This window comes from Arachis ipaensis, chromosome B8 (assembly GCF_059453495.1).
Source record: "Arachis ipaensis isolate K30076 ecotype BB chromosome B8, ASM5945349v1, whole genome shotgun sequence".
Lineage (NCBI taxonomy): Eukaryota > Viridiplantae > Streptophyta > Magnoliopsida > Fabales > Fabaceae > Arachis > Arachis ipaensis.
The window spans coordinates 115,766,202-115,779,822 of NC_142443.1; the positions used below are offsets into that span (position 1 = coordinate 115,766,202).

At 33.5% G+C, this 13,621-nt stretch overlaps 1 protein-coding gene across 1 annotated transcript; it reads left to right on the forward strand.

Moving 5' to 3' along the window:
• The first annotated feature begins 7,169 nt into the window (after positions 1-7,169).
• LOC107614142 (nitrobindin heme-binding domain protein) lies at positions 7,170-9,863 on the forward strand. Its single transcript, XM_016316368.3, has 4 exons — positions 7,170-7,452; positions 7,698-7,838; positions 8,591-8,659; positions 9,354-9,863. The coding sequence occupies exons 1-4, from the start codon at positions 7,297-7,299 to the stop codon at positions 9,471-9,473; spliced, it is 486 nt and encodes a 161-aa protein (XP_016171854.1). The 5' UTR covers positions 7,170-7,296; the 3' UTR covers positions 9,474-9,863.
• Positions 9,864-13,621: the final 3,758 nt, after the last annotated feature.

Genomic DNA, 13,621 nt, shown 5'->3' on the forward strand with positions numbered 1-13,621 from the left:
TAGTGGAGATCACCTTTTCCACTAACGTTGGCATCTCCCTTTCCTTCCACGTTAGTTCCCACGTTAATGTAGTTAACGTGGAAGCTAACGTGGGTCTTTTTGCTTCGCAAACGTTAGTGGCACTCACTTTTTCCACTAACGTTGGCGTTTCCTTTTCCTTCCACGTTAGTTCCCACGTTAATGTAACTAACGTGGAGACTAACGTGGGTCTTCTTGCACCTTCGCTAGCGTTATTGGCACTCACTTTTGCCACTAACGCTGCTCCTTCTTCAAAGTTGATGCCATTAACGTTCCCACTAACGTTCTAACTTTCCTTCCTTCCACGTTAGTGCCCACGTTAGTGTAACTAACATAGCCACTAACGTGGCTCTTCTCTGCTTCTTTTGGCCTGAAATCAAACAAACAAAGTGCATCAAGGTAACATACAAGATGATCTTTATATACTAAGTGTGCTAATAATACTCAAAATCAAAACATCACTTAGTGTGATCTATTTCATCATATTTACCATGTATATTAACTAAAATTCAACTATGCTTGAGATTTTGTTTCATGCAGAGATTTTTCATGCTTTTGCTCCTTTATCAGCAGAAATTGTATGAAAACTGAATTAAAATCTACTGAAAAAGCATAGAAAGATAGGCCATGATGCCCTGGCATCAGCTACCTTAGCCGAAGCTCTATCTTGCTTAGCCTCAATACACTCCTCCAATAATTCAAGCACTTTCACGGATAAAAGTGAAGAACCAACTTCAATTAAAGCATGTGGAGTGGAAGAGAGCTTGGAACCTCAAGAAAAAGAAGAGGAGTTGAAGCATGACTTGCAACAAGTGGAGGAGGTTGAGATCAAGGAATCGGAAGAAATGGTTGAAGAGTTTGGAGAAGTTGAACAAGGAATTGAAATTGAGAAGGCTTGTCAAGAGGTGGAGATCATACAAGAGGAGCAAAAGGGAGTGGAACTCACATTGACAAAGCCATTGGAAGTCTCTCTTCCTAAGTCACCATTCATTCCATTATTTAAGTGGGTAAAACTTTTATCCTTAAGCTTTATTATCCCGCTTGAATATGGTTTGCTTAAAACAGATGGTCAACTTAGAACTCTTTGTGGATTGAAGAGTAAAAGAGAGTTAGGTAGTGGTGGAAAACATAATGCAAGGCTCATTAAGGTTAAAAAGGTTTGGTTTCCATGGTGAGTGTAATGGTTAATTGAGTGGATTTCGAAGGATGCTTGGATGTTTGAGTGAGAATTCTAAATGCTTGCTACTCGAATAGAATCATGATGATCAATTTGAAAACGAGTGTGAAAACAAGGTTTGGGAGCTCGGATTACAAGATAAGGATCAATTTTAGGAGCTCCGAGTTTGTGTGAAACTTCATCATAGCTTGGTGCACTTCATCAAGCATTGGTGGAGGTTCAAAGATGAGTTCAAGCACAAGTCACCTTGACAAAGAGCTTTCCAAAATGTCCAACTTAAGGACTTTAAATAAAAATACTAGGTGGGAGACACTCCACCATGGTAAAACCTTCCAAACTTCACTTCTTTTTATCATTTTTGTAAATATTTTTCTTAGTTGTTAGCTTGATTTGGTAGATTTTTGTTTTGAATTGCATATTTGAAGAGTTGAAATAGTTTTTAGAAGTTAAAAATCTTGTTAATTTTGGAGTTTAATTTGTTTTAGAATGTAAATAGTTAGGTTAAGGAGTCCTGTTTATGTTTAAGTTGCTTTTAAAAAAAATATTTTATACGTACGCATAGCTTTGTGCGTATGCACACCTCCCCCAACTTCTCTGGTCCGTGCGTACGCACACTATTGTTGCGTACGCACCCAAAAAATAAATTGCTCTGGTGTGTGCGTGCGCACTCAATTGTGCGCACGCACCTTTAAGGTAAAAAAAAATTCACTTGTGTGTAAGCACCCAGTCATGCGTACGCACCCCCATATTCAATGCCATCTGGTCATGCGTACACACAATCTTGTGCGTACGTACCATCCCCCAATTGCCCTAGTCATGCGTACGCATAAGTGATGTAGACGCACGAATTCAAAATTTTAACCCCTCTTATGCGAAGCCCTAACAGCTTTCGCACAAATCACCCCCTTCCAACCTCTCTTCTTTCCCAACGTCTCCTTCCATCCCAACCTCCATTACCACTCACCTCCATCCACCATACCCACCGCCATCGACCCCTCTTCTTCTTCCTTTTTCCCCTTTTCTTCTCCCGTTTTTCTTCCTCTCCCTCTCTCCTTCCCCTGTCTGCCACCCAAAGCCACGGTGCACCTATCACCACCGGCGCCATCACAGGTGGCCACACCACCACCTTCTTCCATTCACCCTTACAATTTCGCATAGCCTCACCCTTCTTTCTTCTTCTTTCACTTATCTTTCTTCCTTTTCTGTGCGAACATGGCAACCCCCTGTCTCTTCCTCCGCACGTCAACTGCCGCCAGCGCCGCCTCCCTTAGCGGCCATCACTGCCGCGATTCCATCCTTGTCACCCTTTTTCTTTTGTCTTCTCTGCTTTGTTCTGCAATTCTAGATTTTTCCATTCCCTTTTTGAATTTCTGTTAGTTACTTGTTAGTTAATTATTTAGTTTAGTTAATTTAATTAGATTAGCATTAGTTGGAATTGCATGTTTTAGTGGATTTTTAGGTAGTTAAGTAGGTTTGAACATAGTTTGTAGGGTATTCTAGGCCTGTTTAATTTTGTTGCTGTGATGTATTTAGAGTGAGCTTAACTTTTGTGATTTGTTGCATGATGTTGACTTCCTTGTTTTAAGGATTGAATTGTGAATTTCTACTTCACTTAATTTTTGATTTGTTTGATTCCTATGAAATGATATTTGAATTGTGTTTGTTTATTTGCTGCATTCATATGGCAACTTATTTGATTGAATGGATTTATGAAATGTGTTAGTTTACTACTAAATTGATGTCAAAAATTGTTTGAATTAGTTTTCACTGTTCGTTCTTCATACGGTTGAGTAATTGCATTTGGCATTATGTTACTTTTGCTTTGAAATATTGCTAAGCTCAATTATTTTCTATGACTCAATTCAATTGTGGATTTGACTTGGTTGCTATTGTCTTTAGCCCTTGATTGTTTACGTGATTTCTTGAAAATTGATTGATTTTGACTAAGTAGATACATATAAATAAGTAGATAGTATTTGGTAGAGTAGTTGCATGCATTTAGATAGATTACATATAGATAGTTTGCATTGAATAAGTGTCGATACCCCTTTCTTATCTTTCTTGATGTTTAGCATGAGGACATGTTATTGTTTAAGTGTGAAAAATTTGATAAACCACAATTTTATGGTTTATTTTGTATTGAAATGAGTGGATTTTATCAACTTATCCCGTATTTATTCACTTAAATAGCATAATTTTATGAATTCCTTCAAAATTGTGCTTAAGATTAAAAACATTCTTTTTAGACCCTTAAATTGATAAATTTAATTCACTTTAATTCTATTCAATGTCTTGATGTGTTTGTTAAAATGATTGCAGGCTTAGAAGGCAAATATGGCTTGAAGAAGTGAGGAAAAAGCATGCAAGGTGGAGAATTCATGAAGAAATAAAATTTTGGAGCATTTCAGGGTCACGCATACACACACTGCATGCGTACGCATGTTTTGGAATTTTGCAAATTTGCGCGTATGCATGCTTTATGCGTACACATGACTGCCAGCACGTGATTGCACTTAAGTGAACACATGGGTCGCGATTTCATTCTTTTTCAAGCCCAATCTAACTTATTTCTAAAACATTTTAAGCCAAACTCAATGAGAATGAAGGGAAGGGTAATTAGGATAGTGATGTTTTAGATTAGATTTCTAGAGAGAGAGAGAGAAGCTCTCTCTTCTATCTAGAATTTAGGGTTTTAGCCTTAGTTTTCTTCCTAGATTTAGGTTTTAATTCTTGTTTTGATTTAATTCTCTTTACTTTTTATTGTTCTAGCATCATAATTCTTGTAGTTTTACTTGTTACTATCTTTATTTTGTCACTTTCATGTTTATGAAGTCTTGTTGATTTTGATTCCATTTAATGGAATTTGATATTTTCATGTTTATTGTTGCTTCTTTTAGTTGTTGTTATCGTTATCTTGCATATGGTAGCTTTAGATTTTATTATTCATGCAATCTACTATGCTTTTTCTTTTATGTCTACCATGTGTTTGATGCAATGTCTCTTTTAGTTTTAGAGTAGTTTTTCATAAGCTTATCCTGGGATTGAGGACTTAGGTGACCTTGAGCCATTGATGTTTAGTACTGATTGGTGATTTAGGGTTGTTGGTTAATTTTCTTTCCACTAACGCTAGTCTTTCACTAAGCTAATTAGTGAGTTAGCTTGGATTTGTGGATTAAGATCAATTATGCCTATTTGACTTATCTTCGATGTTAGGGTTGACTAAGTGGGATTAACTCTTCATAATTTCCATGTTTGTGGTCAATGACTAGGATAAAAAATCTTGACTCTCAACCTTTACCAAGACCCTTTTTAGCATTTGAATTTGCTTTATCTTACTAGTTAATTGTCATTTACCTTTTTGCTTTTGTGTCAATTGTTATCTCTTCCTCGATTTCTCATAGCCAATTATATGGCTGGCCACATCACTGCAATTCTGTGAAAAAATGACTCAGAACTTAAAACTCCCGGTTTTTATTGATTTGAAATGTGATAATCGCAATCATTTAAACTTTGATTAAGGTTATTTGTCAGTTTGGAACTATATTATTGACGAAGCAATTCTTTTATATATTGAGAAAATTCCGAACCGACATTTGGCCATCTATCAACCATCATATGTCATTTTGATTAAGTAGTTGGATCCAGCGCCGAAGCTCCAATAGGTCGGAATGCGCCTCTCCCTCTCAAGGGTAAGCCAGAAGGGATGACGGCCTTGAGCTGGCCTTATTTTGAAAAAAAAAGTCTCTTCAAAACCATGAAAAGAATCTTTGAAAAGGCCGAATATTCTCCGGTTCTGCACAGTCCGGAAAGAAAGGTACCTCTTTTTTTGCTTACCCTCCTGGGAAGGGTTCGTGAGTAGGAAGAAGAAGAGGAAGACTTCGACGGTGGCCGGGAGCTCCAGGTTCTCGTAAACTATTTCGAAGCACCAGATGACAGTCCAACTGTTCGGATGAAGTTGCGAAGGGGCAATGTCACACCAAGTTAAGAGAGCCATAATGAAGGGGGAGAAGGGAAGTTGAACCCCAGGGTAGTAAGCATGGGTTTGTACACCCACATCCAGTTAGAGACACAAGGAGCGTCAAAGTTAAGTTGGCAGATGCACTCTTGGGGGCCCGACACCAAGAGTTCATAATTCGCCTCCTCGGGGTCACTTCTACACAACGCTCATGAGTCACAGAGCTCTTGTAACTCCTCTGCGGTTACCTTGAAGGGTATGCTCATGAAATCAGTAGTACACCAAGCTTAACGATTCACAAGGGGTCATTGCGCCATACCTACAGAGGGGCACCACTTAAATCGTGAGGTCGGGAGAAGGTTCTAAGCTAAAACTACATTATTCTATAATCTACACTTAAACTAAAATTGTTTTACACTAAACCATTATAGTCTAAACCGCAAAAAAAAAAAAAGGAAACCTATGGCACCCCTTGAAAACTATCTAACAAAGCCAATTTTAGATCCAAAAGGTAACAGCGATGGACAAATCAGTGTAACAATGGCAGAAAATAAAGCAGAATAAGATAAACAAAAGGTCAGTTACCAGTAAAAATGAATAGAGAATGTTACAAGAGAAAGAACGATGGCGCTGCAAGGGCAAAGTGAAATCCACAACAATGAAGAAGACAGAGAACGAATGATGGTGATGATAAAGAAAATGATGGCAGTAATGGTAGTAGCAGTTACAAAAAGGAAAAGGAAATGAAGAAATGAAGGTAACTGTAACTAAAGAGGGAGAAGCGCAAAAGGCTAAGGGTATAATGGACTTTTTCATGCGCTTTTAAATCAGAGCATTAAATGCTCTAGCCACGAGAACCGAAGCGACGTCTCAAGACAACGGTTGGGGGCAACTCACGTGTACGAAGAAAGCGCTAGAAGCGTGAGTCCCACCGGCGAAATTGCGATTAGAGGAAGACAACTACACGTGAAGATATGAGTTAAGCTAATGCACCAGTTGTAAGTCTTATGACTTGACACATTGGGGCACTGATCCGATCCATCCGACAGACTCACGACTCAATGCGTCTACAAACCGTTTAAACGACAGTGCCCTTCGCGTGACGCAATTCCCTCAGTAAAGATTTGGACAACTAGCAGAAGTTTTCAAACAAGTGGGCCAAAACGAAAGGGCACACCCGAGGACAAGGAATAAAGGGGAGGGACCTACCTCTCCCCCCAGGTATGTCACTATTGTCCTAATTAATCGTCTCATCGTACGGATGCTTACTTTAACATCGGAATGTTCTTGCAAGTGACTTCACCCGCTAACCTGACGACGATTGCGAATACTACACCTCAACTCTCGCGTTCAGATTTCGATCCTCACTCCCAATGACCTCTCTCCAACTGATCCAACGAGCTATCGAACAGTAGCTAATTTTGGTTATCTATTTTAGCGTATAAATAATTTTTTTGGTTTGAAAAATAAGTCATTTTTCAGAAATTGAACATTAAGTTATTAACCCATTATTTGAGCTTTAAATTTTGTGATGCCGAACTTGAGCTCAATTTTTATTGAAACTCAACTTAGCTTCAGGCTTAGTCGGCAGGCAGGCAGGCACCAGCCAGTCCGGTACTATAAGGCTTAGTTTATTAAAACTTTTATTTTTCAAAAGTAGCTTGTAAAAGCTAGCTTTTAAAATATGACTTTTTAAGAAGTATAGCATTTATGTTTGATAAATTAAATTAAAAATAATTTTCAATAAATACAAGTAACAACAATTACATTTGGTAAAATAATTTTTAAAATTTAAAAATATTATAAAAGACATAAATTTTAAGCGTTAAATTTAAAAATTAGTTAATATATGAGGTTATATTAGACTTTTAAATTTTAAAAAATACAAGCCAACTTTAAAAAATTCCAACTTAAATGCTTTCAAAAATTTTAATCTTTTTAAAATTTAAAAATACAAAGACATGATCTTTTTTATTTACTAAACACAAAATAAAAAACTCTTTTTCCAAAAGTTTTACCAAACAAAACCTAAATCAAGCAAGAATCTTGTGGTCTTTGTAAGACTCAGAAAACCGAAAACTGATTCGCCTGTGCTACGTAAATCCAAAAGTGAGTTTGCTGCAGTTGGGGCTAACAAGAATATATCATGGATGCAAACAAAGAGCCTCCGGTGGTGCACCCAGCGGTGGCAGCACTGTCCTTCCTTCTCGGCACTTGGAGAGGCCAAGGAGAAGGAGGCTACCCCACCATCAATTCCTTCTCTTATGCCGAAGAACTTCACTTCTCTCATTCTCCCAACAAGGTTCTTCTTTCCCTCATTTTACACAACAATTTTCAACACGAGCATCAATCTTGTTCTTCAGTTTGTGCTATGACTCATGTGTGTAGTGAATAAATATAGGGTTTTAGAACAATTTGATCCTTGAATTGATGTGTGTTTGAAGGATTAAGACCAATTTTTCTAGCAGTTATTCTATTCTTTCTTTTTTTATTTGTTTAGGTGCATTGATTTGGTTTATTTTCTTTGGATGTGTGAAATGGGTGTAGCCTGTGATAGGGTATACACAAAAGACATGGAAGCTGGGTTCCGGAGAGCCAATGCACGCTGAGAGTGGATACTGGCGTCCTAAACTTGATGGCACCATTGAAGTTGTCATTGCTCAAAGCACTGGTCTTGTTGAAGTTCAGGTACTGTTCTTCTATTAGCTTTCTTCATCAATGACTTGTTATAATTGTATCGCAGAACTTAATCCTTGCTGTGACCTTGTTTGAATGTTTACATTTGCTTGTGTCGCAAATATAAGTGTTCGGAAATTTTCAACGGCAGGTCAATTGTTAAGATCAATTATTATTGATGCCTAGACTTTGGCATGAAATATCTTACTTCTCCGGTCTCCCCTTGAACTTTATAGTACCTACGGAAAAAAAAATGGAAAATTGAATGGTGGATTTGAAGCTCCATGAAGTCATGAACTCTCTTCATTAGTAAACCCCCTCTGTCTTCATTTGGAAACACATCAAACTGAATTGGTAAACAAAACAGTATTCATATCCTCATTTTAGTCTTCTCTCTTTGCCGCAATAAGCTCCTACTGCTAAAAACACACCTTGCTACGGCGGAGTCCTGATTCCCTAACACTAAACATGCAAACTGTTGTTTTCAGTTCATAATGCCATGTTAGTAATATCATTTGAAATTGCTGACATTTCTTTTCGGTTTTGATCCTAAAAAAGAAAGAACTTTTTTCCTATCTCCTTCATTAAGAAGTCATGTACTCTGATATGTATGTCTCTTCATGTCACTGCATTGGTACTTGATAATGACTTCTTTGAAACCTGGTCTATTATGCGATATTCATCTGTTCTTAGAATTTTGCGATATTCTTTACATTCTGCTGCTTTTTGCTGCTTCTTACATGCTATTACTATACTGTATCCAGAAAGGGACATATAGCACTGAACAGAAAGTGATTCAGCTTCAGAGTGAAATGGTTGGGAATGCTTCTAAGGTAATTCAAATTTAGTGTTCACCGAATGCTGATACGATTATTACCCGCTAATAAATGCTATGTTCACACACATTTTACCAGTAATTGCATGGTCAATCATTAGGTTGCATTTCAAAGATTTAGAGAATAACCATCATTGTAACGTGGTTTCTGGTAAGTATGATTGAAACTGATTTTACCAATGAGAAAAGTGTGCAGAAGTTCCATAAACTAGAAAACGGAACTCAGTTGTGGTGACTAATTAATTGTTAATTTGATATCTAGATTTCAAAGCAATGAGTATCAAAATAGGAGTAAACAATTTGGCATAAAATAGAAGTTTTATCAAACTAACTAAGGGATAAGTTAGTATAATGTCTTTAAATAAATTGAGGCTTGGAAACTAGAAAAAGGTAAAGTATAATATCAATACACCTCAGGGGAGGTAAACATAATTTTCTCTACAATATATTATTCATGCAAAGTACTAAGCTCTTTATTTTTTGTTTTATCTACATTAGAAAACACACTGCCTCTTTTTAATTCATACCCCAATTGGAACACAAATTAGATACGTCATTTCGCTCATCAAACAAATACTTTGCTGCCGGCTTTCCTATGCTGGTTGAAGAAAGTTTGAAACTGAAGTTTTTGCCTCGTCGCTTCCCTTTTTCTATGTTGTTAGTTTTTATAGTCTTTTGTGCACTTCTTGCAGGTAAAAGAGATAAGAAGATGTTTTCGGATGGTTGATGGGACTCTTTGCTACGATGTTGAGATGGCTACCAACACGATAACTCTTCAACCGCACTTGAAAGCTGCACTAAAGAAGCTCTGAATAGAACATCTTCCGTGACTGCTAGCAGAAGGGTGCAATGCAATAATCTCTTTGTTCCTTTGAAAGTTGTGCAAGGTTTTCAAGACACTGATTTATGGACAATGCCATGATATCACAGGTTGAATTGCATTAGTATCATGCACTAAGGTAATTGAGTAGTATAGATTTGAGTCGTGATGGATGCCACTTTTTCATTGTTCAAATGTATATACTACTGAATTACCCGAGTGTAAGATGCTCCAGTTGTAACTATATGCATCTAAGACGTTTTTCTTGAGGACATTTGATTTGTTGGAAGCACCCTTGTAGAGAATAATGTTTCTCAAAACATATATCTGCATCATGCAACTTGTTTGAAGCTATTATGGTTTAGTAATAACTACTTAAGTACTTATAGAGTTGCATACTTGAGTCGAGTGAAATGTTTTTGGGTGTTTTAGAAGCAAAATGATTTTTTAATTCAATTGAATTGTGAATCAATTATTGCATTTGGAATAAATTATATAAAATGAGATTTGATTGATTTGATTTTAAAATTTTACATTTTTATTCTTTAGAGCTTGTTTGGAAAGTATTTGAGTGTAAAAGAAGAATTATATTTTCTTTAAGAAAAGAATTTACTTCTATTTGAAATTCAATTCTATGGTTTGGAATAATTTTAATATACTAATAGAATAGAATTTAATTCTTTGGTTTGGAATAACTCTTACATGAGTTAAATTTTTTTTTTTTATAATTTTATTCTTAACAAAATTATTTTATTAAACATTCACTTATTTAAATAGAGATATTTTTTACATTTGACATGATAAGTTAAACTGGTTTGAGAATTGATTTCAAAATCAAATTCTTTTTTGTCTGATTTGCAAATGAAAAAAAATTGGGAATTGAATTTAAATAATTCCTTTTTACTTGTTTTAAAACAAAAAAAAGAATTATAAATCTTGAGTGAATTTTAATTCATAGGTTTTCAAACAAACTCTTATTCTCCAATTATATAAAATAATCCACTATCATCATTGTGATCACCTCCCTCCTCAAACCTTCTCTCTTTATATACTAATAGCTAAAGAGAAAATCAGTATTGTTTTTATTTTTTAAAACCGTCACTAATCCTCTTGATACGTGGTCGACGATTTTTATTATTCTAAAACCAACAGGCACTATGTTTGGTTTGATAAAAAATGAGTGGAAAGAAAATAGATGAAAAAAAAATAGATAGAAAATGATATTTTTTTTGTTTGGTTATTAAAGAAAATAGGAAGGAAAGAAAATTTTTGTGCGAGTCCCACTAAAAAATTTTTCTTTCTATCACAAGCAAGAAAATAAAAAAAAAAAGTGCTATAATTTTGTATTTCCAATACTACCTTTAGTTATATTATTATTAACAAATATTAATATAAATTTAGTTTTAATATATTATTATAATAGAGATTTATATTTAAATATTAAATGTATTAGATAAATAATTTAAATAAAATATATAAAATTATAATATTTTATAATATTTATAAAATATAATAAAATATGAATAAATAAATAAATTTTATACTTTATTTTATGATATGGGTATTAATGTAATTTTATACTATTATGATTTTTTTTCTCACTTTTTTTTTTCATCCAAACAAAGGAAAATTTTCTCTCTATTTTCTTTCCATCTATTTTCTATTCATCCAAACAACACACAAATAACTCAACTTTTTCTTTTATTTTCTTTTCTCTTATTTTCTTTCCTTCTATTTTCTTTCCAATATCCAAACAACGTGTAAATATCTGAATATCAAAAGAATTATACTATGCCGATGTTGAATTTCAAGGAGATCAAAAGTTCATCTCAAAAACAATGATGCTGACTTGGTGACCTTCATGCACGAAGAAATACACCAATTATTAGCCAAAAAAGAGAAGATACAGGGTCATTGGGTTAAGTGAAGATAGTAAGAATTTCAAGAGTTCCTTTCAAGTTTATTGGGAGGCATAAAATTCAAATTTGTTTAGTTTAATTTTAATTTAATTTGTTGTTAGGATTTGTTAAAAAATATATTTTATGCAGTTTTTGATGAATAAAATTTATTAGTATTTTATGTACATTTTTCTTTGTATATTAAAGTGATGTGAGTAATTTATTTTACTTCTTACACGAAGAAATTGAAAGATTTAGTTTAAAGTAATTCTTAGTATTATTTTTTTTTTAATTTTATTTCTTTGATTTAAGTTGTCAATAATAGGTTTTTTAAAAGCCTAGCAAAAAAAATCCTTCTAATGACCTAGATTAAAAATAAATTTTTTAAAAGTTTAGTAAAAAATATTTATCCAGCTATCCTCTTATCTTTTTTATTGTGTTGTTGTATCTTTTATTCCTCGTAATTTTTTTCATTATCAGTTCTTTATACCGATTGGTAATTGATTTTTTTTCTATGAATTATTAATTGTAATTAACCAAATCCTACTTTTTTTTTTAAAAAAAGATAGAGAAATTGGAATAATGGATAAAACAAATCTAAGAGATTTTTAAAGGTTTAATTATTCTATTGGTCTTCATAATTTTACTAAATTTATAATAAGATTCTTATACTTTTTTTCTTTAAATTGAGTCTTTACATTTCTTTTAGTTTTATAATTAGGACCTTCTAGTGTAAAAAATGTTAGAATTAACTAAATATTTCTTCAAAAATTGAATGTATCCACAATTAAGAACCTAATTAAATTTTTCACCACATATTTTTTGGAAAAAATATTCTGCAAATGTTAATATTTTTGACATAAAAAATGACTTAATTATAAAATTAGAAGTGGTGTAAGAACCTAATTAAAAAAATGAAAATCTAATTATAAATTTAATAAAATTATAAAAATCAACAGAATAACTAAACCATTTTTAAATCAAATTCTTTTTTTCCCTTGTAATTCCAAACAAGATATTTGATTTGTACATCAACTCAATTTTAATTTTAAAAGGTTCTAATAAAAAGCACCTTATTGTTCTTGATTAGTATCTTTTTGGTGTTTTAGATTTGTCCAACTGAGGAACCAACTTGAATCATTGAAGTGTAGAATGAATTAATGAAAGTTTTTATATTTAAATAAATAATCATTTTTTATATTTTTTGTGTTCTTGTCTAGAACTGGATTCTGAGATATAGCTTGTCCACAACAAGAAAAATGTCGGCAAAGTTCTTCCTTAGTGTATTGCATCGCTGATTCCTTGTCATTTCAAGCAATGTAAAAAACCTGCAAAAATGAGTCCGACGCTCAAGTCAACATATAATCTCAAAGTACTAAAAATTTAAAATCAGAATGCTCTCTTTTTGCTCTATTTTTCACGATGGCCTCTATAGCTCGCTTGTGCTCCTATTTATCATCAGCCAGCATTAACCATTTTCTTTTGTTTATAACCCCGAGATTCGCATAGCAATTATAGAGGTACAAAACGGTTTTCTATTTTGAATTAGTCGTTTTAAGTCTTGACTAGTCAGTTCCGAAATATAACATCGTGCTTTCGAGATTATTGGGTACAAATCAGAACCCCAAGCTTGACTTACTATTGTTGGTAGCAACTAGTAAGTTGAGCTTTTGCCTAAATTTTTAACATTATACTATTATACTATTATGTAACAAAATCGTGCTAGGATCCGAATCCCCAAGGTTAGCCTGCTACCGAGCATATGAATAGTCAAGCTTATATCTATAAAAATATTAATTGTTAATAAAGTTTGAAAACGTGTGCATGGTTTCATACCATGGTAAATGTTAGCGGTTAGTTAAATCAAGGAAATCTTTGTTGGGAATAAGGAGTATGACACAATCCAATCAATCATGTATCAAATAATTTGTTATTATTATTATATTAAAATATTAATATAATAAAGTCCTTGATTAAATTTAGAGATTTATCATTGTGATAGTGATCATAATATTGAGAGATAAATCTTTTATAATTTAATCTAAATTGTTCTTGGTCATAAAATTATTAAAAAAACATTAATAATTCAAAAAGATCAATATATATAATGGTCTTCATTGGATAAAGATTAATAGATCACATTTATTAAATTATATATATAGATGGTGCATATAGAGAGATAACCATTGAACTGACTGACTTTGAGAATTCCTAATAGTTATAATTACCGTATATTTGTCAA

Coding starts and splice junctions, on each gene's coding strand:
- LOC107614142 (XM_016316368.3), top strand. CDS start 7,297: ATGGATGCAAACAAAGAGCCTCCGGTGGTGCACCCAGCGGTGGCAGCA. Junction 7,453..7,697: donor TCTCTCATTCTCCCAACAAG/GTTCTTCTTTCC, acceptor AAATGGGTGTAG/CCTGTGATAGGGTATACACA. Junction 7,839..8,590: donor CTGGTCTTGTTGAAGTTCAG/GTACTGTTCTTC, acceptor TACTGTATCCAG/AAAGGGACATATAGCACTGA.